The 13,805-nt window shown below is 48.5% G+C and overlaps 1 protein-coding gene across 4 annotated transcripts in view; it reads right to left on the bottom strand.

Moving 5' to 3' along the window:
* EDC3 (enhancer of mRNA decapping 3) overlaps nucleotides 1–13,805 on the bottom strand; it is a 60,489-nt gene that overhangs the window by 3,115 nt on the left and 43,569 nt on the right. For all 4 annotated transcript variants that reach the window (XR_007153345.1, XM_047864426.1, XM_047864424.1 and 1 more), the window contains exons 5-6: nucleotides 4,663–4,816; nucleotides 1,998–2,215 (exon numbers count right to left, since the gene is read on the bottom strand). Coding sequence is in view for 3 of the 4 variants with exons in the window: in XM_047864426.1 (XP_047720382.1) it covers nucleotides 1,998–2,215; nucleotides 4,663–4,816 (372 nt within the window). In the remaining variant the exon portion in view is untranslated. The remainder of the gene's footprint in view (nucleotides 1–1,997; nucleotides 2,216–4,662; nucleotides 4,817–13,805) is intronic.

Raw genomic sequence — 13,805 nt, 5'->3', positions numbered from 1 at the left:
TAGAAGAAATCAGACCAAACTCAGACCATCCTCAGACTTAGCTTCTAGAGTTGAAAAAGGGAGGTTTTTTGGGTAGCCAGAGGAAGAACTACCTGGAAAAGGGCATCATGTTACAGATCTCAAGAGGGGGAACCCACAGCAGGCCCCCTTCCTGGCTCTTGGCCTAAAGAAATGATATTTCTCAATTATGGACTCATGGCTTCCTTACTTAGAATAAGCCACCATGATGAGGGGTAGGGGGATGTCCCTGTGGGCCATTAGGCTCTCAACAGTAAGAGTGCTGTCTTACGTTCTATGTGCACCCAGGAGCCTGGCCTGATAGGAGACTGAGGTTCTGGCCCAGGGTCTGGCCCCAACTTGCCATCTGACCCCTGGCAAAGCCCTTTCTTCCTATTTCTTCTCTCCACTCCTCCCCAGCTCACACTGAAACCCTCTCCAATCACTTTGCCCCCCCCCCCCCCCACTTGAAACTGCTCTGGTCAAGATCATCAGGAGCTTCCGCACTGCTAGATCCAGTGGTCGATTCCCAGTCTTCGTTTGAGCCTAACCTAGAGCTGCTTGCTGGCAGAGCTGACGGCACCACACCCCTGCTTTTCACTTACCTTCTAAGTGCCTAGCTCTCCTGGTTTCCCTTCTCCTTCACTGACCACTCTCCTAAGCTGGTCTCTCAACTCCCTGACTTTTTTTTTTTAATATTTATTTTTGAAAGAGAGAGAAAGAGAGAAAGAGGGGGGGGGGGAAGCAGGGGGAGGGACACAGACAGGGGAACAGATGATCTGAAGCAGGTTCCGTGCTGACAGCAGTGAGCCTGATGCAGGGCTTGAATTTGCAAACCATGAGATCACAACTTGAGCCAAAGTCAGGACACTTAACCTGACTGAGCCACCCAGGCGCCCCCTCCCTGACTTCTAAACAAAGAACTCCCTACCTGTTCTCTCTTCCTAGGAGATAGCTTATCCAAGCTCATCAGGGCTCATTCCCACCTATACACTTGGCCCTCCAGGCCGGACCCCTTCACCCACCTGCGGACCCATCTGTATCAGTCAACATTTCCACCTGCCTATCCACTGAGCACCTCTACCTGAGCTTCTGCTCTTCCTGCCCAAACCTCTTCCCACAAATCTTCCCATCTCAGGATGGCACCTCCATCCTTCAGGTGACTGAGGCCAAACACCTTGGAGTCGTTCTTAACCCTTCCCTGTCACATCGGATATATCCAATCTGCAGCCTCTAGCTTAAAAACTGATTTAGAAACCAACCACCCTTCACCTCCTCTACCAGAATCACCAGTCTGTGTTCCAGTGTATCATAGGAGCCTCTTAACACCTCTCTTTGTAAACCTCTAGTCTACTTCCAAACAGCAGCCAGAATGATCATTTGGGACCTGAGATGGATTCTATCTTCCTTCTACTTATTCCTCCAGTGATTCTCCATCTCACCCAGGGTTAACATTCAAACCCTTATAGTGATCCACAGGTCCTTTCTTTACAACCAGACCCTAAAAGGTCTCTGCCACTCTCTACCCAGCTCTTGAACACTCCAACACTCTCTAGCTCCCTTCCCTGCTTTGTCTCCGTAACACTGACCACCATCTGACCTAATGGAAACGTTACTTATTTGTCTCTTTGTCCTAACCAGAACCTAAGTCCATGAAGCATGGATTTAAAAAAAAAAAAAAAAAAAAAAAAAATCCACCACATCCTCAGTGTCAGGAGTAGTGCCTGTTCTGTAAAATGAACAAATGGGTCCCCAGCTCTCCATATGAGAAGTGGGAGAGGGAGGACAGTGAAGGGATGGGAAGTAGGCAGGTCAATACCCTAAGTACTTCCTTTATGCACGAAAACTTACAGACAGAACAGACTTTACACCTGTGGTGCTTTTCCACATGCCACCACTGGGCGGCAGCACCAGACCACCAAGCTCCAAGAGGGGGCGGGGCGGGGGTGGGTGGGTGCTCGGGGGCTTGCCATATTAGCCCAGCCCTAGCAAATGCTCACCTTTGAGGTTAGATACTTGTTGGCCTTGGGTCTTGCTGAAGAGAGACAGCTCGTTGGTGATGGACTCCAGCATCTTCACAAAGTTGGGCAGGAAGAGGATGACCTGGACATCGTGGTTGGCTAGATGCCTTCCACAACTGATCCCCTGAGCCCCTTTCACATGGGGGCCACACAGCAGGGCCACTGTAGGCCTCTGGTGAACATTTTTGGGATTCAACCTGGAACAGAAGGTAAATAAGCGCTATCAGCTGCAGACCTGCCAATCCCTTGCACCCTAAACCAGACGAGTGCACCCGTCGCTCTCAGAGTTTTTGACAGTCCCAGGCCCCGAGGGGGCCAAAATCCACAGCATCCCAGGTCTACAGGGTGGCACTGGCCCTGTCCCACACATCAGTGTCATTTCATCTGCTGGGTCCTCTCACTAGGCAGTTCACCCAGATCTTGTTCCATATAACACGGTTGCCAGAACACTGCTTTCCGATCAAACCACTGAACTGTTCTATGTGCCCTGTGAGGTCCAAATCCTGCTTAGCAAAGACGCTTCTCTACCTCTACAGCTTTCATTCTTCTTCCCCAACATGCTGCTCCACTGAAGCAAGGCTGGCCCCGCTCTGTCCTGTACCTGTAAGGCTCCTTCCTGCTTCTCCTTGTCAAATTCTGACCCACGTTTTCTTTGAGATCCAGCTCAAGGCTCACGTCTTCCAGGATTACTCTGGCTCAACTCCTAAGAAGCTCAGAGCAAGTACTGAAAATGGCAGTTCTAAATCGTCCTCAATCAGTTGCCAAACCAAGTTCTCTTTACCAAGCTGCCAGTAAGCTAATAAGGGCAACACCGTAGGTACGGATGGTACCTCTTCCCTAGAATGCTCTGTGGATCAATGGAGGTATAGACAGCATTTAAACAGGGCCTGACACATTATAGCACTGGTCACAGAGGAGGCAGCAGGCTCGGGGCTTCCTGGTCTCCTAGGCTGGCAGCTCCCTTGGATACCCACTTCCTGACGAAGTCATTTCCAGCTCCTGCCATTCAAAGCTGAGCCACAAGTAAGGAGGTTTGGAGGATTAACTCTGGAGCTGTTCCCAACCCACAGACAGTACGCTCTGCCTCCAGGGCAGAAGGCAACTAGAGACGGACAGCAAAAAACAGGCTCAGGTCCCTGCTTAGCAGTGACCGTCACCTACTCTCCCAAAGGGAGGAAGATGACAGATGCTGTTCAAGTCAAAAAGGAAACCTCTGTCCTCCAAATAAATTCTAGGGAATTTAGCAATGCACTCTACCTATACACCAAACCATTTCATTTCCCCCACTACGTTTGCATCTTAAGGAAATACGACAAGTACTTCTCCCTTCGGACAGATACTGCTGCGCTGTGGCGTCTGACTCACCCGTGTCTGTTCCTGAAACGGACTCTTCCTCTTACAGAGGCACCCTGTCAGGACTCAAAGCAGACCATGGCACCGCCTACCCCACGGCAGGGGGCAGAGTCCAGGCCTATCTGGGCGGGAGACCGGCTCCACCAAGTACCAGCAGTGTCAACGTGGCAAGTCTTACAGCTCTGTGAGCCTCAGCCTGCTCAGCCTCAAACACCAGGCTAGATTTACCTTCAAAGTGAAGTTATGAAGATCAAATTCAACACTGTTGTGCAAGCACAGTGATAAACCATATGGGACCCCACACACATGACAAAGATTACTGGCTGTGGTGATCTTTCTCAAAGGAAAACCAGCAACTGCTGCAAAGGAGCTGGAGGTGGCCTCCTGAGAGTTCCAACGCAGGGAGAAGACAGGCACAAGGACAACCGGCCCCAAGAAGCCAGCTGGAGAGGAATGTGACCTGGTGAGGACATTCGCACCCTGCCCCCACACTGCTGTTTCTTCGGCAGCTCCCGACTGCTCAGCTGGTCCAAAGCCCTACTTTCCAGCCACACAAGAGTGACTTTCCAGATCCCGGCCACTCCCATGCCCTCAATTCCCTCTGCCTTCGGCGCCTTCCCTCCCGACACCTGCTCCTGCCCTCCCTTCCTGCTTGCCCCGGTGAATTCCCCCTTCTCCGCAGGACGCAGCTTAGATGCTGCTGCTCCAGGTAGGACAACTGACTTGCCCAGCCTGGAGTAGGACTATGGCTTCCTGTACGTTCTTGTTTCCTCTACCACAGCATCGTACTTTCTGGAGACCTCACCAGCCTTCCGGAGGGCAGGAGCAGTATTTCGTTGTTCTTTGTGTCCCTAGTCCTAGCACAAGGATTGACACATGATCTCAGTAAATGACCACAAATAAAATTAAGCACTGCTCTTGATATCTGGGCCCAAGGGCAGGTAGGAAGGCACCGAACTCCAGCTCTCACACCCAGTTGTCAGGGTGGCTCCAGAAGTTCTCAGATATGGAACTTGGGGTTGATTTGTATCCCAGCCTGTCTGAAGTGAATGACAAGTGCCAAAGGCTGCGTCTCTGAAGGCTCACAGAAGGCAGGCCTCTGGTGGCCAGCAGGAGTGTCATGAACCAGCTATTACTAGGGAGAGAAAGGGTCAAAGGGTTAAGAGGGGCAAAAAACCCCTCGCAGCACCCAGGAAAGTGACTTCACAGAGGGACTCACACTGACAAACTCCTCGGCGAGCAGCACCTGCCCACCATTCTGTCTCCTGCCGGTCTGGAGGCATTTATTTACCTGTTCGGTCCTCCGAGTAGGGTCAATGCCATCTGACTGGCACACACCCCTGTCATCTCCAGTCTCCGCTCCAGAGTCAGCCCGTGCTTCTCGGCCACAGACAACAGCTTTTTATGCAGCTCATAGGAAACACTTGGGACAACCAGGCCCGAGTCTGCAGTTCAAAAGGAGGTGAGGAGAGAAAGGGTAAGTGATAACAGGAAACCAGATCCACAAGTGGGTGTACTCAATCCAGGATTCTGTGAAAGCCGAGACTCTAAGACCAACCCTCCCCTGGCCCATCTGCCTGATCGGGACCGGGGTGTGCTATGCAGCCCTCCAGGGCTCAAGAAGTGGACGGGAAGGGAGTAACAACTTGTTCATGTTACCAAAGAGCAGAGGCGAGCTTCAGTGCTCTTAGCAATTTAGCTTTAGCCATAAAAGCCAAGTCTACCAAGATCAATTTTGTTACTACCCAGAAAAGGCGGCACAGCATGCAACAGCAACCTATCGGCCACGTCAGAAGGGAACACGCTTTTCCCAAAGTGGGGGGAACGCCATCCCTGGCAGTGGGGCTAGTCCTCACAAGCAGGACTTCTTCCCCAGAAGTGGAACAGACGCTAAGCCTCCTGACACTCTGCTCCCTGCTGCTCACTGTGTAGGCCGGATGACTTGCTCCCATCTGCTCCCTCCTCCTCCTCCTCCTCCTCCTCCTCTCTTCTACTCTGCCCTTCCTCTTTGCTTAAGAAATTCAACGAGCAACTTGTTTCCTCAAATAATATGTCGTTTTCTCCCCATCTGGGGTTGAGTGTAACCTAACACTTCTACCTCAGGGAAAGAGTACATAGAAAAAAGCAAGCTACTGAGAAGAATCTTCAACATTTTATTTGCCATAAAGAAAGAAACTCAATAAATGTTAGGGAGAATCACAGTCACTGAAAGCACACCATGGAAAGTATTTGGTTTCGTGAGGCCGAGGTCTGCAGTAGCTGGTACACTTGAAAGAGTCTTACCTGCATCAGTTCCAACACACCAGGAGCTGTTTCAGGGCCCAGGAAAACCAGGACAGGAAAGAAATGCCGAAGTAAAAAACTGTGATCTGTAATGGGCAGCTCATCTTGACAACCGATGCCACCTTACAAATACTAGAAGCCACTGGACTGGCCCCAAGGGAGCAGTCTTTTGACTTTTGCCAAAGAGTCCCATTTTGGCCTTACGGACCAACAGACTGATACACACAGACTCCAACTGGCAAGGCATCATGGGATTGCAGGTAACTAGTTTTGTCTGGCTGGATCAGGTGCCTTTTTAGATCCTGTGTCTTCATCTATACTGGACTGTAAACTCCTCAAAGCAGGGAAATAAAACCTTTCACTTCTTTGGCCCCCCACCTCTTCAACTTGTCTCAGCAACATTCATCAACAGAGGTGGGTTCTCATCAAGTACTCAAACATACACATGATGCAATCCTGGTGCTATTTCTGGTCTGGCCTAACTCTATGGTAGGAGTTGTCAAGAAGTTCATCATTATCCTACTGGTTCCAGAACCCTCTATAGAAAAACTTGTCTTCCTCACTGATCATTTCAGGAATAATTTCTTGAAGTTCTACCAGGGATCCAGTCCTCCCTACACAGATTCTTAAAACCACACAGAACGAGACTGGTACACTTGAACAACAGGAACCCAAGCACAAAGACTGAACCCAAAGCACCAAGGTCTACATCCTCTCAAGGGAAGGTGAAATAATAATAATTTATGTAATGATGATAATACAATACACATCCACACTGACACTATCCTGCGGGTTAACCGAACCCCTCCACCTGCTTGAGTCCTACTCCCGCCTTGGCACAAACAGCGCCATTAGGAACACAGGCTGTCTCCTCTCCCACTCTCTGAAATGTCAGTTCTAGGGAGGCTGCAGCCTGACCTTGCATGTCAACAGCTGATTAAAACAGTCGTTTTTACAGCCTGCTCCAGACACGCACATATTATCAGAACTAATTAGGAACCATTGATAGTGGTGTGAAAAGGTCCAGTGAACTCTCGGGAGTCATAAGTCACTAACAACCCTAACCTGTCAGACAAGCCTTGCACCCGCCTACTACAAACCCCTCTTTACCGGCAAAGTCACGCAAGAGAGAGCTTTCCCTCGAGCCTGTGCACTTCTTCACCCAGTTATGTGCTTTCTGTTGGATCTGAAACGGATCGAGGCAGTGAGTCTGAGCCTGCCACCCTACCAATCAAGCTTTCTCTCTGGGTCTACGTCATGTGCTGCGTGCATGTGCACCCCCCCTCCCATTCTGAGGGCTCTCTGGAGGCAGACTGAGCATTTTCTGCTACCTGTCTCCTCGGCACTTAAGGGTACAGAACTCACAGTACAGGGAGAGGAGAGCTTACCCCAAACCCTGGCTGGTTAAATGCTACAGCAGAGAGCTGCACATCAGTGACCAGCCTCTCACTGATCTGGGCCGGGGAAGTGGGGTGAGGGGGTCACCGTTGACGAACCGGCACACTTTGTAGCCTAGGGAAAGACAAGGCCAGGATTCCTTCCTGCTCAGTCTGCCAGTTACAGGGTCTAGGATTCCACCATACCCTACTCAGTTCCTCTGAAAGGAATGTGCAAGCACCACAAAATGTTCCTTTTCCACATTCACACACAAAGTCCAACCAGTCAGACTGGCTTATCAGAAACAGGCAGAGGGAATAAAATAAACTCCAAAGGAAGGGAACCAAGAACATAGCGTGTAAATTGCAAACAATAACACTGCCAAACCTGAACACGAGCCAAGCCTAATTATGTTTGGGTTGGAAGGTGGATCCTTATTGTTCAGGAACCAAAGCAGTAAGATCAGTTGGTAGGGTTTCTCTTAGTATGTATTTTACAGCTGTCCGCGAAACCAGAAAGGGGGACAGGATTATAGCCAGTTCGTGACAAGAAGAGCACATCTTAGGATCTAATTAACCTTAAGGTATCAAGGAAAACGACTCAGGCACACCCCATACAGGCTAGGAGCTCACTCTGCAGCACAAAGCTGCGAGAGCAATACAGCCTCGTTGGCCAGCAGCCCGGTGCCTGCTGTGGCCTCCCCTTCTTCAGGTCTTTGTCACTTCCACACGGCTCCTTCCACTACATACTATTTCAGGCCTCTGCCTCCCTTATGGACATATATACACACTCTCACACCCTCAAGCACCATGTCCAAACCTTCTCCAGCGGCCTCTGCATGTACATCCCTCCCTGTCCCTCAAACCTCCCAGCCTTTCGGTTATGTAACAAGGCTCCCACCACAAAGTGTCATCTCAGATCTAAACTCAATCCTCACACAGACATGGCCCTTTGGTTAGAAAGGCTGTGTGCATCCCAGGTCTTATCAATGAGGAGCACAGCTCATTAACGGGCATGGTGATTTCTCCGGGGCTATGAATGCTGATTCCATTTTGTGGTGGTCACTCAACTGTGGGGCAATATCACACTGGTTGGGTTTGTTTTGAAGTTTTTATTTTATTTTATTTTTTTTAATTTTTTTAACGTTTATTTATTTTTGAGACAGAGAGAGACAGAGCATGAATGGGGGAGGGTCAGAGAGGGAGACACAGAATCCGAAACAGGCTCCAGGCTCCAAGCTGTCAGTACAGAGCCCGACGCGGGGCTCGAACTTACGGGCTGTGAGATCATGACCTGAGCCGAAGTCGGCCGCTCAACCAACTGAGCCATCCAGGCGCCCTTGAAGTTTTTATTTTAATCACCCAGTGCTCCTCACAACAAGTGCACTCCTTAATCCCCATCATTCTACTTGACCCATCCCCATACCACCTCCCCTCTAATAACCATCGGTTTGTTCTCTGTAGTTAAACACACTGGTTCTTCTTTGGAGTAAAAACCACCGGTAAGTTCATACCCTCAGACCCACAGTGTACAAGAAAGCCCCTGTAGATTTACATTAAAGCTACCACAAAATGAAATTTGGTGTCCAGTGTATCCCTGAAAGAAGAATGTGTTACAGGAAGCCTAAATACTCTTAATACTCTTTATTAGGGCCCATGACCTGGGCCCTGTTCACTTTACCCCTTTCACCTTAAATCCCAACTGCCACCATGCTCCAAGGCACCTTGGCTGCCTTTTGGCTCCTAAACACCTCAACTCCCTTCTGGCCTTAGGAAGCCTGTCCCCTCTCTGGGGCCTCTCTTCTCTCTTCCAATGCTCTCTCTACCCACACTCAAGGCTGGTTCCTCATTCTTCAGGTCTCAGCTTCTTTGAGCCCTCAGTCTCAGCATGCTGCTTATTTCCTTCACTGTGCTGAATACAACTTGTAAACAACTGGGTTTTTTTTTTCGTTTTTTGTTTTGTTTTTTGTTTTGGACTATCTACTTTGCCAGACTGTAAACTCCATGAAGGCAGGGACCATGTACGTCTCATTTGCTGCTGTAACCTGTTCTTCTTGTACCTTCAGTGTTAGCACGGGGCCTGGTGGAGGGTCTACATCAATAGGTGTTGAATTAACGAATGAATGGGAAAGGACACCTATAAAACAGCCTCAGCGCCTTCCATTCTGCAGCTGGACAACAGCCCAGCTGTAACCAAAGGTTAAGTGTGGGTAAGAGGTTTTGGATTCTCTCCTCACGTCTTCCTTCCTCCATTTACAACAACTAGACCAACGCCCTGTTCACAATGGACCTCATTCTTCAGGTTAAAGCTCCACTGGAACAAGCCTTGGACTCAAGGGTGTAAAGGACTTCCTGACAAGATTACTTCTTAATTATGAAGGGGAGAAGGAGCTTTATGAAGAAGATATCCGGTGGACAATACCTTACCAAGTGATTAAGTCAGCCCCAGTGGTGAGACAAACTGACACTGTCTATTCTTATGATGTGATACCCTGAATAGAACAGAGCCCCACCAAAATCCTGGGAAAAATGTGTTAACACGAATCACATCAAGAGGAAACAATCAATCAGTAAATAAAACTAAGGAGTATACTGCAAATCAACTGGCCTAGACTCTTCACAAATGTCCATATCACAACAGACAACAAAAGTTGTGGGAATCGTCCTGGTTAAAAGGAAACAAACGAGAGATGACAACTAACTGTAATGCACCACTGCTGACTATAAACACAGCTACAAAGGACACTACTGGGACAACTGGAAAGTTGTGGATATGGAGTGAACATGAGGACACATTTGGGTTAAAAGTTTCCAGGGGCGCCTGGGTGGCGCAGTCGGTTAAGCGTCCAACTTCAGCCAGGTCACGATCTCGCGGTCCGTGAGTTCGAGCCCCGTGTCAGGCTCTGGGCTGATGGCTAGGAGCCTGGAACCTGTTTCCGATTCTGTGTCTCCCTCTCTCTCTGCCCCTCCCCCGTTCATGCTCTGTCTCTCTCTGTCCCAAAAATAAATAAAAACGTTGAAAAAAAAAATTTTTTTTTTAAGTTTCCTGAGAACCATCTCACCGTGTGGTTGTACACACAGCACCGTGCTGAGCGCACAGGGAAGCAAGCAGGGGTAATGGAAGGAAGTAGGAGTGCTCCAACTAAACCTCAAAGGTTCAGGTGTGTACTTGCATTTATATACAAAGTAAACGTGGCAAAATGTTAAGTGAATCTGAAGGAAAAGCGCATGGTGTTTGAAAAGCGCATTGGTGTTCGTTATACTATTCTAGCAACTTTTCTGAAAGTTTGAAATTGTTTCCAATGTAAAAAAGTTGGGGGGTAGAAAACAGAAAGTTAATTAAGTGCCTTCAAATAGGACCAACGAATGTGGGCAGAGTAATAACGCTTCAAGCCAGTGGTGGGGTGGGGAGTGGCAAAAGACAGAGTAAATACAAAGAACATGAAAAAAGACCCTGTTCCCACAGTCTTATGATCTAGCTGAAAACAAAAAATATGTGCAGATACCAGAGAATACACAGACTGAACTGTGGTCTTGAGCACAAGTGTCATGTATCGATTTCAAATCAGGGGCTACAGGCGGTAGGTATCAATTCTCAATCTGAACTATGCCTTGAAAGACAGGCAGGATTGTAGCCAGAATGACAGGAGAGTACTCCAGATGCAGTGGGGAGGAACCATGAACAGAAGTCCAGAGGCTGGAATCTGTGTGACACATGCAGATGAAAACTTCCCTTCCTGCAGCCCCGGTGCTGACGTGAAGGCTGGCTTAGAGTAGCAGGCGGGCCCAGAGTTCAGAAGGCTTTAAAGGCCAAGTTGTTTTATGCAGGGGGAAGTTAACGAAGACAGAAAGACTATGAACTGGTATCAGATGACACAGGGAACCTGTGGGGTAGCACAAGAAACTAAAAAGCCATGACCATTTCAATGGGCGACTCTGTAGGAATAGGAGAGCCTGAAGCCAAAATGAATACTGAGGATAAACAAAAGTTCCTTGCCAGGGCTGCTACAGAAGGAATCACTACATCTGCTATTAGGAAAAAAAAGGATGTGAGGGCACGCGGGCTACGACATCTGTCACCCCACAGATCTCCAGGGTTGATTTGGCTGGTTTTCTTTCTTTCTTTCTTTCTTTCTTTCTTTCTTTCTTTCTTTCTCTCTCTCTCTCTTTCTTTCTCTCCCTCTTTCTTTCTCTTTCTCTTTCTTTCTTTCTTTCTCTCTCTTTCTCTCTCTCTCTCTCTCTCTCTCTCTCTTGCTTTCTTTCTTGAAGGCAGACTGTAACATGCAGCACCTCATTTGGTCTCGAAAGCTTGACTCCCCTATGTTCTCCTACAAATAGACCTTGAGAGCTTGTTTGGAGGCTCTAGCAGGGGAGCCACCTGTATACCCTTGACCCAAGAACGGCCCTCCTCTATTGGGGAAGGTCGTCCTCTTCACCCAGCTCGCAGCTTCGGGAGGGATGCACATGGAAAGGTGAGGAAGAAAAGGGACACCTGCCTAGCCAGCCAAGAGAAAGAAAGAGGGAGAGAAAGAAAGAAAGAAAGAGGAAGAGAGGGAGAGAGAGAAAGAAAAGAAAAGAAAAGAAAAGAAAAGAAAAGAAAAGAAAGAGGGAGAGAAAGAAAGAGGGAGAGAAAGAAAGAAGGAGAGAAAGAAAGAAAGAAAGAGAGAGGGAGAGAGAGAGAGAGAGAAAGAAAGAAAGAGAAAGAAAGAGGGAGAGAAAGAAAGAAAGAGGGAGAGAGGGAGAGAGAGAGAGAAAGAAAGAAAAGAAAGAGAGAGAGAGAGAAAGAAAGGAAAAAGGGGGAGGGGGGAGGGGGGAGGGGAGGGGGAGGGGGGAGGGGAGGGGGGAGGGGAGGGGAGGGGGAGGGGAGGGGGAGGGGAGGGGGAGGGGAGGGGGAGGGGAGGGGGAGGGGAGGGGGGAGGGGAGGGACGGGACGGGACAGGACGGGACGGGACGGGACGGGACGGGACGGGACGGGACGGGACGGGAAGGGAAGGGAAGGGAGAAAAATGGCCTCTAGGATCGTTTCTAGTCATGAATTTTTGAGAAGGAAGAGGCAAAGGTGGCTGCCTACTTTATGCCAGGCACCTAAAGAACGGCGATTGCACTGAAAGGAACAGGAATGGGAAAGAGGCAAGGATGCTGGGAAGGGACGACTGACTTAGCTGCGGTATGTCGAATTTAAGGAGGATGGTGGATGGTGCAGATGTTGAAATCAAACTCCTTCCTCACTCTGGCTAGACACCTGTGGCTCTGAAATGGGAAGAGGATACATATTGGCAAAGTGGTCACATTCACAAAGACCAAATCATTTTCTAAAAAAAACAATAAAATGACCAACTGGCAGCTTTTGATATATCAAAGCTCAGTTGTGAGGTCATAATATATACCTAGTTTCCGGACCCTCCAGGCCTTAGTTTAAATTTTAAATTTTAAATTAAGGGGCACCTGGTGAAATTAAATTAAGTGGCTTGGTTTCAACTCAGATCATAATCCCCGGGTCATGGGATCAAGCCCTGCATCGGGCTCTGCGCTGAATGTGGAGCCTGCTTAAGACTCCCTCCCTCCCTCCCTCTCTCCACGCTCCCCACTTGCACTTTCTAAAATTAAAAAATAGGGGCGCCTGGGTGGCGCAGTCGGTTAAGCGTCCGACTTCAGCCAGGTCATGATCTCGCGGTCCGGGAGTTCGAGCCCCGCATCAGGCTCTGGGCTGATGGCTCAGAGCCTGGAGCCAGTTTCCGATTCTGTGTCTCCCTCTCTCTGCCCCTCCCCCGTTCGTGCTCTGTCTCTCTCTGTCCCAAAAGTAAATTAACGTTGAAAAAAAAAAAATTTAAAATTAAAAAATAATAAATTTAAAAAATTTTAACTAAAAATATATAAATTCTTAAATTAAAACTCTTGCAAAAATTGTCATGAGACCTTTTCCCATGCAAAGACTGTAGGAAGCACAAATGTTCATTACTGGGGGAAGGGTCTAGCCAAGACACCGTCTTAACAATACTGCTCTAAAACCTCATGAGATTGCCAATGACTACAACGAAGCCCCTCAGGCCTAAGACAAGTATCTACCTGATTACCCAGGCCCCCAAACTCTGAAGGACAACATACTAAAGTTAGAACTTTAGTTAGAACTCAACTCTGTTAGAATCTGAGGTTCCTAAAATCAACCAAGTCACTGTCGAGGAAGTCTGCTAGCAGAGACACAATTTTAAAAAACTAGGTTAACTCTGTTCAGTGCAAAATTATGGTGGCACTTGGCACAGCACAGGTGTATTAGTGCAGGCGTTTTGATCCAGAACATTTCCTAGAATTTACCTCCTGATGTGTCCCTGTAGCTCTCAGGAGCACAAGCGCTGAAGGAAGTCTCACTACTCTTACGGTAAAATTCTTCAGTGGCCACTTCTAAACTCAGAGATTTATTTCTTTCTGAATTCCTACTGAACACACATAGAAACGCAAAGCAGATTTCCTGTTTACCTGTTCTTCAAGAGAGAAGAACACTGCTGGTCTTGAAAGGATTAGAATACTTCTTAAGGGACTCTCAGTGTCAAGAGGCAGAAGCAGGCGGCCAGAGCTCAGAGGCAGAAATGGAAGGCCAGTGTGGAAGACAACTGCCAGCCTGAAATGCCGAAGGTCAAGCTTGTCCTGACAGCAAGACACATCCCCACTGAAGCTCAAAGACTCAGTTAGCCAAGGTGGGAAGAATAAAGAGGCAAGCCATAAAGCAGCAGGAACAAACCAACTGTGGCTTCACCAGCAGCTCCCCTTCGAAGTAGGA

The sequence above is a fragment of the Prionailurus viverrinus genome, chromosome B3 (assembly GCF_022837055.1).
Source record: "Prionailurus viverrinus isolate Anna chromosome B3, UM_Priviv_1.0, whole genome shotgun sequence".
Classification (NCBI taxonomy): domain Eukaryota; kingdom Metazoa; phylum Chordata; class Mammalia; order Carnivora; family Felidae; genus Prionailurus; species Prionailurus viverrinus.
Note: the sequence above shows the minus strand (reverse complement) of the source record. Positions and strands in the feature narration are given on the sequence as shown.